This window comes from Macaca nemestrina, chromosome 13, assembly GCF_043159975.1.
Source record: "Macaca nemestrina isolate mMacNem1 chromosome 13, mMacNem.hap1, whole genome shotgun sequence".
NCBI lineage: Eukaryota > Metazoa > Chordata > Mammalia > Primates > Cercopithecidae > Macaca > Macaca nemestrina.
In genome coordinates this window covers 73,033,662-73,046,245 of record NC_092137.1, presented here as the reverse complement: position 1 = coordinate 73,046,245, position 12,584 = coordinate 73,033,662, and the positions used below count along the sequence as shown (strand labels likewise).

The 12,584-nt window shown below is 37.1% G+C and overlaps 1 protein-coding gene across 6 annotated transcripts in view; it reads left to right on the top strand.

Annotated features, from left to right (window-relative positions):
- The window catches only part of LOC105465254 (exocyst complex component 6B), a 676,825-nt gene that overhangs the window by 83,325 nt on the left and 580,916 nt on the right, over positions 1–12,584 (top strand). For all 6 annotated transcript variants that reach the window (XM_011713573.3, XM_071076900.1, XM_071076905.1 and 3 more), the window contains exon 2: positions 6,833–6,998. In XM_011713573.3, the coding sequence (XP_011711875.1) occupies positions 6,833–6,998 (166 nt within the window). The remainder of the gene's footprint in view (positions 1–6,832; positions 6,999–12,584) is intronic.

The window sequence follows — 12,584 nt, the reverse complement described above, 5'->3', positions numbered from 1 at the left end:
TTTGAGGAATAAAACCATGACAGAAGTTTAAAAACATATATATGAAAAAGAAAAGACCAGAATAAACTCTGGAATTTTTCCTTGAATTAATCAAAAACAAAAACCGAAATGTTCAGTTCATTGTGTCTTGAAGTTCTCCGTGGTTCTGAAAACATCTCAACAGCTTTGTATCATGAGATGCACTTTTGCATCCACCTCTGAAACAACTAGAAATCCTCATCAGTTAGTCTCCTACCTTTCCTTCTCTTTCTCCATCTTCATCATGTACGGAGGACCTCCTCTGTGCCAGGCTGTGTGCCAGGAGGTGGAGATAAAATGGGTAAGACATAGTCTCTCCCCACAGGGAGATTGGCAAGTGAATGGACAATCAGATATAGTTTAATAAATTCTGTAAAGATGATAATCACCGAGGAGGAGCACATAATAGAGTCTATGTGATTAGGGAAGGTTTCCCAGAAAAGGTACAAGCTGAATATTGAGGGGCAAATGGGAGTTACTCCTAAGTAAACTAGAAGCAAAAGAAGAATGGCATAGGTCCAGGGAACAAGATTGCTTTGCAGTGTGTAGACTCTGACTTGCTCTTGGTGGTTTCTTTGATTTGCTTGTTACCTTTGAAGACTGAATAATGTTGCGTCATTTAGGATACTTTCCTTTGCAAGTAGCAGAATATCGAGGGAAAGTGGCTTAAACAATGGGAAATTTATTAAGTCATATAACATGATGTTTGGAGATAGGGCTGTTTCAGGATTGCATCACTATTGAAGAGCCAAGTGCTTTCCATTTTCCCCTTTGCCATTCTATTTTTTTGGGCAATATCTTCTTCCTTTTCAGAGTGGTTACTGCATCCTCAAACATTATGCTTTCACAGGACAATGTCTAAGGCTGGAAAAGCAGTTTCTTTTCCTGAATGCTTCAGGAAAGAAAACCTTTTCTTGGACCCTCACTGACAGATTTTCCTTCTCATTGGTGAGATGAGTGTGTCACACCACCATATATTAACTGATCACTGACAAAGAGAATGCAATTACCATGATTGGTTTACAGACTAATTAATATTTATCTTTTGTGGCAGGACAGAAATATCAGAATGAATTGGGACTCCTCCAATAGGAGGAAGAAGAGAATAGTTGCATAGGCACAACTAATAGGGAACTTACTCATCTTGAAGTAGAAGTTTGTCTCTCTCTCTCTCTCTTTTTAAACCACTTAGCTTTGTGTTGGGCTTCATGTGGCATTAGCTTTTTCTGTTTTCTTTGGGGGTCAGGCCTAATTGTATCGTAACAAGCATTGTAATTTTGATTAAGGCATTTAACTTGCCTTGACCTCAGTTTCCTTGAGTGTACAATGAGAGTTTTGTATTCCATCTCTAAGACCTCTTTCAACTAACATTTTAGGGGCCCATGCCACCTGCTTGCTTTCCTCGTTCTAAGAGATAGACTAATGCAGTAGAGAGGACACTTTGTAGCTATGTGAAGTTGGCAAGTTGCTTCATCTTCTTGGGTTACAGATTTCTCATTTATAAAATGGGAATAATGTCCAATTTATAAGATGCATTGGATTTAAATGAAATAATGCTCATAACATTATTTTTCCTCCTTCTTTGACAAGCAAATTTGAGTTAATATAGGCTCTAAGCAAGTGATATAATCCTGTAGTGGTTCAGTACAGGGTAATGGTAAATATTTGTTCAATAGAATTACTCAAGTGCCATTTTATAAATTAAGATCTCTTAATATGCACATGAAATTTAGGTGGGATATGGATATAGTATTATTATGAAATCTAGAACTATGCACCAGATAGTTATACTAGGATAAATAATTTACTTTTTGCAAAAACCAGTGGTTTATTTGGGGGTTTTTGGAAACGAGACTCCACATGGCAGCATTTATTTAGTTGAGTCAAATTTAGGCTATAAAAAGTTTAGTTAATTTCCATGTGTTTCTTCTTGTTTGCCTTTTACCAAGTACTAGGCTATTATTGAGATAATCACAAATAATTAAACTAGTGGTGCAGTTTATTCCATAGATTGTCTTGTTTAACTGCAATATAACCTGGACATGTCAAAAACCTATGCCTTTGTTCTCAAGATCCTGCTTTCTAATAGTAATGGAAATTTAAACATTAGAGGTGTGTACCTTACATATCATTTAGTAATCAGCTATAAGTCTCTGATCAATAGGTATTATGGAATACAGTTTTTAGATTTTTGAGCAGTCCTGTTTACTTGTAAGGCCACATCGTTTCAAGGAATGTTAGAAAAGGGCCATCACTAGATGGCAGTCTTTCTCTACCTTAAGGTATTTGTTAAAAGAGAAAAGCCACATTTTGTTCAACTGCAATGTTGACTACTGATATTAGATTGGCTTCAGTAGTAAATTTCTGACCTTTTCAGTGTTTAAGTCTTGTTTATTTTTGTTTTTAGCCTTTTATATCTGAAGGATATGTTGGTTAGCAAGGTGTTATAGTTAAATATACTTGAAATGCTGTTTCATGGCGAACTGGTAGGTAGTGATCAGTTCATAATTGCCTTTTCCTTTGGTAGACAATTTGAAATAAAATCTTTCAATCTGTGGTTTTTAACGTATTTGATAACCAGATGGAAACTATGGGAAACTTTTTTTTTTCTTAAAAATGCATATATGTACATCTACCTATATATACAAAATCCACATAGGATCTGGGAATCGTGGATTTCCTGAAACATACCTGTGGAACATAAAGTCTCTTAAATATAGTCTTTATCCCCTGTTTTAAATATGGGTGTTTTACATTTTATTCTTTCTTTTTTTAAAATTCTCAAAATACTCTGGGGATCCACTGCAAACCTTTCATGTTATTCTGCATAATAATTAAATAGAATATTACAATCATAATGGTCCTAAGATAGGAGTAACAGATGGAGAGTAGTGATGAGCAGGTAGAAACTTTATTAACTTGTGTTTTATTTTGTTTTTTAAAGAAATGGGATCTCACTATGTTGACCAGGCTGGTTTCAAGCTCCTGGCCTCAAGCAATCCCTCTATCTTGGCCTCCCAAAGTGCTGGGATTAGAGGCATGGGCTACCACCACCGGTCCATTAACTTGTTTTGAACTACTGCCTATTTAGACTTCTACAAATGTATGATCTTAGCGTTATTGACTGAACTTGAAAATGGAGGTGAATTGTGGATACTTAAAGCTAAGCTAGTACTTTTAAGAGAATTGTAATTGATTGCTTCTTATTTTCTAAATGAGAAACTTGAAGGTCACAGAGATTAACTGGATTGGCCAAAGACTTATACAGAGCAAGCTAATTACAGTGCTAAGATGAAGGCCACATAGGCAGCTAAAATCCACTTTCCTTTCTTAGGTTTTTGATTTTCTTTTTTTTAATGGGAAGATCAGAGAGCCTAGGGAGGCATTATTAATATAAGTTCTGAATTTCTTAACTTTGGAATTTGCTTTTCTGTGAGGTTGTCTTTTATGATGTTAACATAGATCTCTGGAGGGAAGAAATGAACAGAAGTTTTACCCAGTAGAATGAACTATACTTGCCATCTAACTTAGAAGTATACTGAGTCAAGTCAGGGTGTACTGAATTTGAAACCAAGAGATTGTCTAATATTGAATAATGTATCAGCTTATGCAGTTTATTCTTCGCGTTCTCCAAGTTCTCCAAGTGTCAAGGTAAATGGGTATCTTTACATGGAAACCTTTCTTTTCCTTTCCTTTCAAAAGGGGAAAAGTTAAGCTTATTTGAGATTACTTGAAATGTCAGTGGTAGATTCTGTTATGTATTCCAAACAGTTTTTTTCAGGCAAGTGGTTATTCTACAGTTTTCCTACTTGTCAAAGCAGGGATTGTTTATAATTTATTTGACAATCTCCCTTTATTTCAAAGGAAGGAGAATGAATCCAGATTGCTCTGCCTTTTCTGAAGTAAGTGTTCAGAATCTTGACTGGAAGCCAAACATGTACAGTCATATGTTGCTTAGCAAAGAGGATGTGTTCTGAAAAATGTATCATTAGGTGATTGTGTTGTGTGAACATCATAGAGTGTACTTACACAAGCCTAGATGGTATATAGCCTCCTACACACCTAGTTTATATGGTATAGCCTATTGCTACTAGGCTGCATACCTGTACAGTACGTTGCTGTACTTAATACTGTAGGCAGTTACAACATACTGGTACGTATTTATATATCTAAATATAGAAAAGGTAATGTGTTGCACTGCAACGTTACAAAGGCTATGACTTCACTAGATAATACAATGGGACCACCATTGTATATGTGGTCCATCATTAACTAAAACATTATTATGCCGTACATGACTATTTGGTTCATCTATGGTTATTGCTGAGTTTTGGGTGGTAGAACTGACCTCCTGAGGGGGGTGTGGTTTCTGATCCACCAGATCAGGATAGGGATCCAGTACTCAGAAAGGATTATAGAAGCAGAAAATGTTGGCAATGAGCAAATGAGTATTTCTTGAACAAATGTCAGAAATCAAAGAGTCCTTAAAGATAGTGTTAGTCATTCTTTAGTCAATGAATGTTTACTTATTGTCTACTACCTGTCTGGCACTGTTATAGAGGTACAATATGGCAGACAAAATTCTTGCCCTTGAGCTTATAATCTAGTTGAGGTGGGTTGTGGGGAGGCAGAGATAGACAACATATCATGGACGATGAGGAGGAAGAGATTGTTCAAAGGTATAGGGGATGAGCATTACTAGTATAAGAACTGGAAAAACAAAATTCTTGAGGCAGGAAGAGGCTTTAAAAAAAGCCAGGGTAGCTGGAACATAGAGGATGGAAAGGAATTTGGGTGGGAACTAGAGAGAGCAGAGAAATGAGGTTAGAGAGGTAATTTGAGGTTACATTATATAGGGCCTTACAGGCAGCGATAAAGATTCAAGATTTTAATTCTTTTATAAAGGTAAGCTGTTGGAGAGATTTAAGCAGGGGATAACATCTAAATTATTGATTGAAAATGATCATTTTCGTTACTGTGTGGAGTGTCTGTTTTGGGGCAGGGGGTGGAGTACATGCAAAGTGCAGAATGGAGACTGTTAGGAGGCTATTGCATTGGTCCATTGTGGTGGTAATATAGATTTAGATTGTGTTGTAGTGGAAATGGTGGAATATGGTAAATTTTAAGACATGTTTCGGAGGTTGAGTTGTCAGGACTTATTAATGTATTGGATAGAGTATATGACGGAAAGAGATAGATTAGGAATCATTCCTAGATTTTTGGCTTGGGCAACTGTATAGTGCCTTTAGCTGTGATGGGGTGGGTAGGTTGTTGGGAAATTTGAGGAGGAACTGGTATGGGAGTGGAGATATGTTAGTAATAAAGATTTTTTTTCTATATTAAATAATGAGATGGCTTTTAAAAACCCAATTGGAGTTAAATAGTAGCTAGATATTTGAATCTAGTGCTCAGGGAAATGCTCTGAATTATAGGTATAGATTAGGAAATCAGCACTACAGAGATGATATTTTAAAACCATGGAATTAGATGGCTTCACTTAATGAGAGAGCATAGGTGGAGAAGGGAAGAGGTTTTAGGAATACTTTGGAATGTAATAGAGGAGGAGGAGCTGAGAATGGAAATTGAGAAGGCACATCAGTGAGAGGTTAAGAAACATGTTAGTGTGGTATCATTGAAGTCTACGGGAGACAGTGTTTAAAGAAGGAGAGAATATAAAACCATATCAAATGCTGCTATTAGGTGGAGTACAATGAATACTTTAGTCAAGTAAAGAAGTGAGGAAGTGGAAGGGAGTTTTGCTGGGAAGGGGAGAGGGATGTGTAGTTAAGGGCAGGATTTAAAAAGACATGTATAGGCTGTGCGTAGTGGCTCATGCCTGTAAATTCAGCACTTTAGGAGGCAAAGGTGTGAGGGCTGTCTAAGGCCAGGAGTTCAGGATCAACCTGGCCAACATATTGAGACTTCATCTTTTGTTTAAAAAAAAAACAATTATATATAAAAAAGTCATGTTTATATAGCCATGATAATCATCTAGTAAAGAGGGAGAAATATATGTTACCGAGGAGGGATAAAAGGGAAAACTTGCAGGAATAAAATTCTTGAGACAACAGGAGGGACTGAATTGCAGATAAGAGCTTGGAACACTTATTTTATCGTTACTGGAAGGTGGAGAGTAGGAGCTACAGATTAAAGTAGACTGATTTTAGTGAGGGAAGAGGAGGTAGTTCTTTGTGTCTGTTTTTTTTCTGTAAAGTATATAGTCAGATCAGCAGCTGAGAGTGAAGGTAAGAACATTCGAGGAGAGGGCAAGGTAAGGTTCCCACACATAAATACTTTAGAATACAAAGTGGTTTTTCTGTGATGTGAGATGGGGGAATAGTTGTAGTAGGATTATCTAGCGATATTGACTGCCTAATTTAGATTTGCAGTTACATGGCTACCCTGAGTCTAGCCAGAACAGCTGTGTGTTTTTCTCTAGCTGTGTTCAACTTCTTGAATATAGTCATGGAGCAATTGGATAGTTGAATTTAACTAAAATGAGCTTTTCTAGACTACTTAAATTGAGAAAGAAAGGTACAAGGGAGTTGTAATTCAGTCCTCTAATTTTATGATGAGAATTTTGTGATGAATACTGTCAGGCACTCAAATATTCTGGAATGAATAAGAAAGCAAAAGTTTGGATTTTCCTTAAAAATACTGATTTAACAATGAGGCAATGTTGATATGCAATTAGATTATTTTGTGGCTTAAGTGCCCTAAATATCTAAAAACCAAATTTGCTTCTGGATTTGTAATTCTGTTTTTCCTTCTTAGAAGTAACCGTGATATAACCTTCGTGCCATTTTTTTTAAAGGTCTGTTTATGATGGTGAAGAACATGGACGTTTCATGGAGAAGCTTGAAACTCGTATCCGTAATCACGACCGAGAAATTGAGAAAATGTGCAACTTTCATTACCAGGGCTTTGTGGACTCTATAACTGAACTGCTGAAAGTGAGAGGAGAAGCTCAGAAACTCAAAGTAAGAAGGCTCTAAGACACTGTTTCTCCGTCCTGTGTTGGGGTTTTCATTAGGATTAAAGGATTATAACGCAGAACACATATTTGTAGTGAAGATTTTTGTATAATTAGAAAGGAATTTATACTGAAACGTACATTCTTGAGAGTATGGCTTGTTAGCTAAAAATGATACCCCCCGCCCCTTTTTTTTGAGACGGAGTCTTGCTCTGTCGTCCAGGCTGGAGTGCAGTGGTGCGAACTCGGCTCACTGCAAGCTCCACCTCCCGGGTTCACGCTATTCTCCTGCCTCAGCTTCCCGAGTAGCTGGGACTACCGGTGCCTGCCACCACGCCCGGCTAATTTTTTTGTATGTTTCGTAGAGATGGGGTTTCACCATGTTAGCCAGGATGGTCTTGATCTCCTGACCTCATGATCCACCCGCCTCAGCCTCCCAAGGTGCTGGGATTACAGGCGTGAGCCACCATGCCCGGCCAAGAATACCCTTTTAAGGTTATATTTTCATTGGGATAACTACATGTGGACCAGAACCAGTGATCAGTAGCTGGTTCTTTTAAACAGCAACTCAGTTTGAGTCTTCATGTTTCTCTATCCTTGCTGGATAAAAGCTGTCATTGTAGAATGACAGAATTTCAAGGCATTGCTATAAAATTCTTTATAGCATGCCACCTAGGCCAAAGAAAAAAACCAGTGGTTGTTGTGGAGGGTCTTCTACCAAAGAATGAAGGTTATTTCTTGATGTGACAGTTTAAGGTCCAGGAAGGAGGCTAGGCACATTTGTCTGGTCCCTGGCATAGCAAAGTCACTTATCTTAGATAACTCACTTTGCTTATTGATCTTAAATCTAACTACTTCAGTAAGCTCTTCTGTTATTTATAATACTTTATATGTAGTTTGAGTTTTCTTTGTAAATACTCCTCATATGATCTGTAAGTAATAACAGTTTTATTTTCTTCTTTCAAGTTCTTATGCTTTTAATTATTTTTTTCTTATTGAAATTTGAATTAGAATCCTAAAAGGATTTTCCTGGGCATGGGGTTAACTTGACAGTGAGTATAAAACTCATTTTAAAAATTATTGGTAAGGAAAGCAAAGACACAGTTTTACTGAGGGGCAAAGTGGGCTGTCAGACATTATATTGTATTCTAAAGCTATAATAATTTTAAAACTCGATTGTAGAACATGACCTAAATCATGTGAAACTATCAAATTTCTTATTTTATTTAGCATGAATTTTTGTGTTTTGCTGCAGAAATATTAGTGTGTTTGATTATGTGGTGCCATCCTACTCCCCATTGGGTAGGGGTATTATATAGTATCAATATTTACCTTAATATCTTTAAAAAATTTCAAAAATTCTTAAGTTTAAACACATTAGGTCCTAAGGTTTTAAAAAAGAATTTATGGACCTGTACAACAGTATCCAGCCATCTTAAGAAATATTATATTGCCATCACAATTAAATCTCTCATTAGTACCCCTCTCAGTTGTTTTCTCTACTCGAGAGGTAACAGTTTTTTGATTTATTGTTAATGTTCTTTAATGCTTAACTATTTTCATTTAAAGTAAGTTAGGTCTTTTCCTTATTCAACATACTAAAATTAAAGGACCTAAAGAGTTAAATGTAAAATGTTATTAAAGGAACTAAAGAGTTAAATGTAAAAAATAAAACCATAAAAGAACTAGTAGAAAATGTAGGTGAATATTTATATTATTTTGAGACATTTCTAAACAAAATTTCTAAACCAGAAAGAAAAAAATTGATATATGTAATAACATTAAAAGGAAAGAACCTATTGCACCTACAAATTAAAACTTAAAAGGCAGATAATAAAAAATACTTACAAACACATTATGGCAAATTGTTGATATCCTTATATATGAAGATTCTTGATAAATTAATAGGAAAAATGTGAACATTCTAATAGGAAACTGAGAAATACACAATAACATACAGTTTACATAAGAAGAAATACAAAGGAGCTCTACAATTTAGAAACAAATTAAAGGAATGCAGATTTAAACAATAAGGTGCCAATACTTAAAACCCCACATAGTTTTAGGATTTATTCTAAGGCTGTAAGTGCATGTACAAGGATGTTCATATGATGTTTTCTTTTAATAGGTAAAACTTAAAAGTGTTCCTAACATCATTTAATAGAAGATTACTAAAAGAAATTATGGTACATCTATTTGAAATAATAATAAACTACAGTATAGAGGATATTTCACATTGGAAAGTATTAGAGATATTTGCTTAATGTATAAAGATGATTAAAATGTATGAACAGTATGACTATTTTTATAAACTAAATACACATACTTTACATGTAAATAAATAAGCATTAAAGAAGATGAGAAGACTATATACCAAAATGTTATCAATAATCCCTTGATAATAAATAATTTTAATGTTTTCATTCTTGTGCCTTATGCCTCAGCCTCCCAGATAGCTAGGAATACAGGTGTGTACCGCCATGCCTGGCCAGTTTTTATAGTTTTAGTAGAGATGGGGTTTTGCCATGTTGGCCAGACTGGTCTCGAACTCCTGTCCTCAAGTGATCTGCCCGTCTCAGCCTCCCAAAGTGTTGGTATTACAGGCATGAACCACCATGCCTGACCATATTAAAGAATCTTAATAGTGCGTCTTTCTATTTATTGGTCCATACATTTGTAATCCTTAAATTTTGTGGGCCGATTAGCCTCAGCTGAACAAAAGTACCTGAAATGCTTCTCTTTGTATTTTAAGTTTCCTGCAGGTTCAACTGACAATTTTGAATGTTCATTAGAAAATTCAGTGTTAAAGTGTACACATTAAAACAAAATTTTCATTACATATGGGAAAATGATAAGTTGAAATCCATGTTAAAAATGGGGAAGACTAAAACTAAGGAGATGATGAAGAAGGGGCAGACTGTGGAGATGCTTATGAGATATAGTATCTCATATATCTGGAATAGAGTCCATGACTCTCAGGTTTCTGGTTTGGGTGACCTAGTAGTTGGTGGTTCGAGTCACTCATATGGGGAATAAAATGGGGCCAGAATCTCATGAATAGTTTGAATATTGTCTCTAAAAAATGTATACACGCATGAGAACATAGTGTAAATTGAGAACAATTTCTAATGTTTTAAACATTTCTGTATGTTTAGAACTGTTGTAAACATTCTAAAATGTTTCATCATTTTAAAATGAGAAACTTGAACTTGCTACCGTAAAATAACTTTTTTTTGTTGAGGCAGAGTCTTACTCTGTTGCCTAGGCTAGAGTGCAGCGGCTGATCTTGGTTCACTGCAATCTCTGCCTCCCAGGTTCAAGCAATTATCCTGCCTCAGCCTCCCAAATAGCTGGAATTACAGGCGTACCACCACCCCTGACTAATTTTTGTATTTTTGGTAGAGACGGGGTTTCACCATGTTGACCAGGCTGGTCTGGAACTCCTCATTCTGGGAGTTCTCCCCACCTCAGCCTTTCAACGTGCTGGGATTACAGGTGTGAGCCACTGTACCCAGCCTGAAATAACTTTTTAAATATTTAGTTTTCTGCTTAAAATGACTATATGCCATGCAAATGTAATCAAGACTTTAAAAATGATAACCTTCTTAAATTTCTCATAGACACTATCCAAGAGAACCTTTTCTTATAAGTAGGTGATACAAAACATGGAATTATTTCTACATCTATTAAAAAAGTGAACCATCTGAAATGATATTAAAGAACCTGTTTTAATAAAAATTTTGAGACAGAGTCTTACTCTGTCACCTAGGCTAGAGTGCAGTGGCACAATCTTGGCTCACTGCAACGTCTGCCTCCTGGGTTCAAGCAATTCTTGTGCCTCATGCCTCAGCCTCCCAAGTAGCTAGGACTACAGGCATGTACCAGTATGCCTGACCAATTTTTGTATTTTTAGTAGAGATGAGGTTTCACCATGTTGGCCAGGCTGGTCTTGAACTCGTGTCCTCAAGTGATCTGACCGTCTCAGCCTCCCAAAGTGTTGGTATTACAGGCATGAACCACCATGACTGACCATATTAAAGAATCTTAATAGTGCATCTTTCTATTTATTGGTCCATACATTTATAATCCTTAAATTTTGTGGGCTGATGAGCCTCAGCTGGACAAAAGTTCTGAAATGTGTGTAAACAAAGATATGGGGTTTCCTGCCAGGACCTGTGTATGCTATTTATCCTCACCCAGCCATTGCATCTTCCTATACTCATCTTGGGCTGTTCTTTTTTATGCTCCTTTGATGCCTCTATCCCACACTTCTCCCATAGCTCCTTGGTGCCCTGTCCATGATAGTCAGCACAATGTTTTGTCTCTGGTTATTGAAGTAGTCATGTGGTGGGATACCTCCTTGGCACGGTAGTACTGATTATAGCTCATAATGCTCCCGAATTGCTGATATCACTTGCTGGTTGGTACTCATCTTCTTTTCCTCTTGCTTCCCTTGCCTTCCATCAAATTTCTTCAAGTTGCAAATTCCTTCAACTTGCTGAGGATGCCCCAGCGGGAATACCTGAACTGGAGGCTACTGATTTAGGGTTTTAGTCTGTTTCAGGCTCCACCCAGTTACTTTGAGGGCAGAGGGGATTAATGTCTAGCAGGACACGTAGGATACTCTGGTCTAGGGGGATCCATTTGACCTAGGTTCAGAATCTATGAAATAAAAAGTTTCCTGAACTCTAGAAAATAGTTTAGACAATGTAAAAAGTATTAACAACTGTTAATGCTATTTTAACATACCGATGAAAATAAATTGTACTCTAAGATGCCCATTATTTGTTGTGATTCTCAGTGTATACATATACACACTTATCTTCTTTGAAATAAATGAAGTAGCATGCTAGATAGCTGGTATATTTTCTTTTTCTTTTTAAAAAATTTTTTGGAGACAGAGTGTCACTCTGTCACCCAGTCTGGAGTGCAGTGGCATGATCTTGGCCCACTGCAACCTTTGCCTCCCGAGTTCAAGTGATTCTCCTGCCTCAGCCTCCCAAGAAGCTGGGACTACAGGTGCATGCCACCACGCCCAGCTAATTTTTGTATTTTTGTAGAGATGGGGTTTCACCATGTTGGCCAGGCTGGTCTCGAACTCCTGGCCTCAAATGATCCGCTGCCTCAGCCTCCCAGAGTGCTGGGATTACAGGCGTGAGCCACTGCGCCTGGCTTCTTTTTATTGTTATGCATTGAAATAGTTATTGAATGGTATTGACACAGTTATTATCTTTATTTATTTTTTTGAGACGGAGTTTCGCTCTTTTACCCAGGCTGGAGTGAAGTGGCATGATCTTGGCTCACTACAACCTGTGCCCCTCACCCAGTTCAAGCGATTCTCCCACCTCAGCCTCCCGAGTAGCTGGGAATACAGGCATGCACCACCACGCCCAGCTAATTTTTGATTTTTAGTAGAGACTGGGTTTCACCATGTTGGCCAGGCTGGTCTCAAACTCCTGAGCTCAGGTTGATCCACCTGACTCGGCCTCCCAAAGTGATAGTATTACAGGTATGAACCATCACACCCTGCCCACAGTTATTATGTTTCTTACTGGAAGCATTCGTTAGGTTCCTAGGAATATGTTTCAGAACG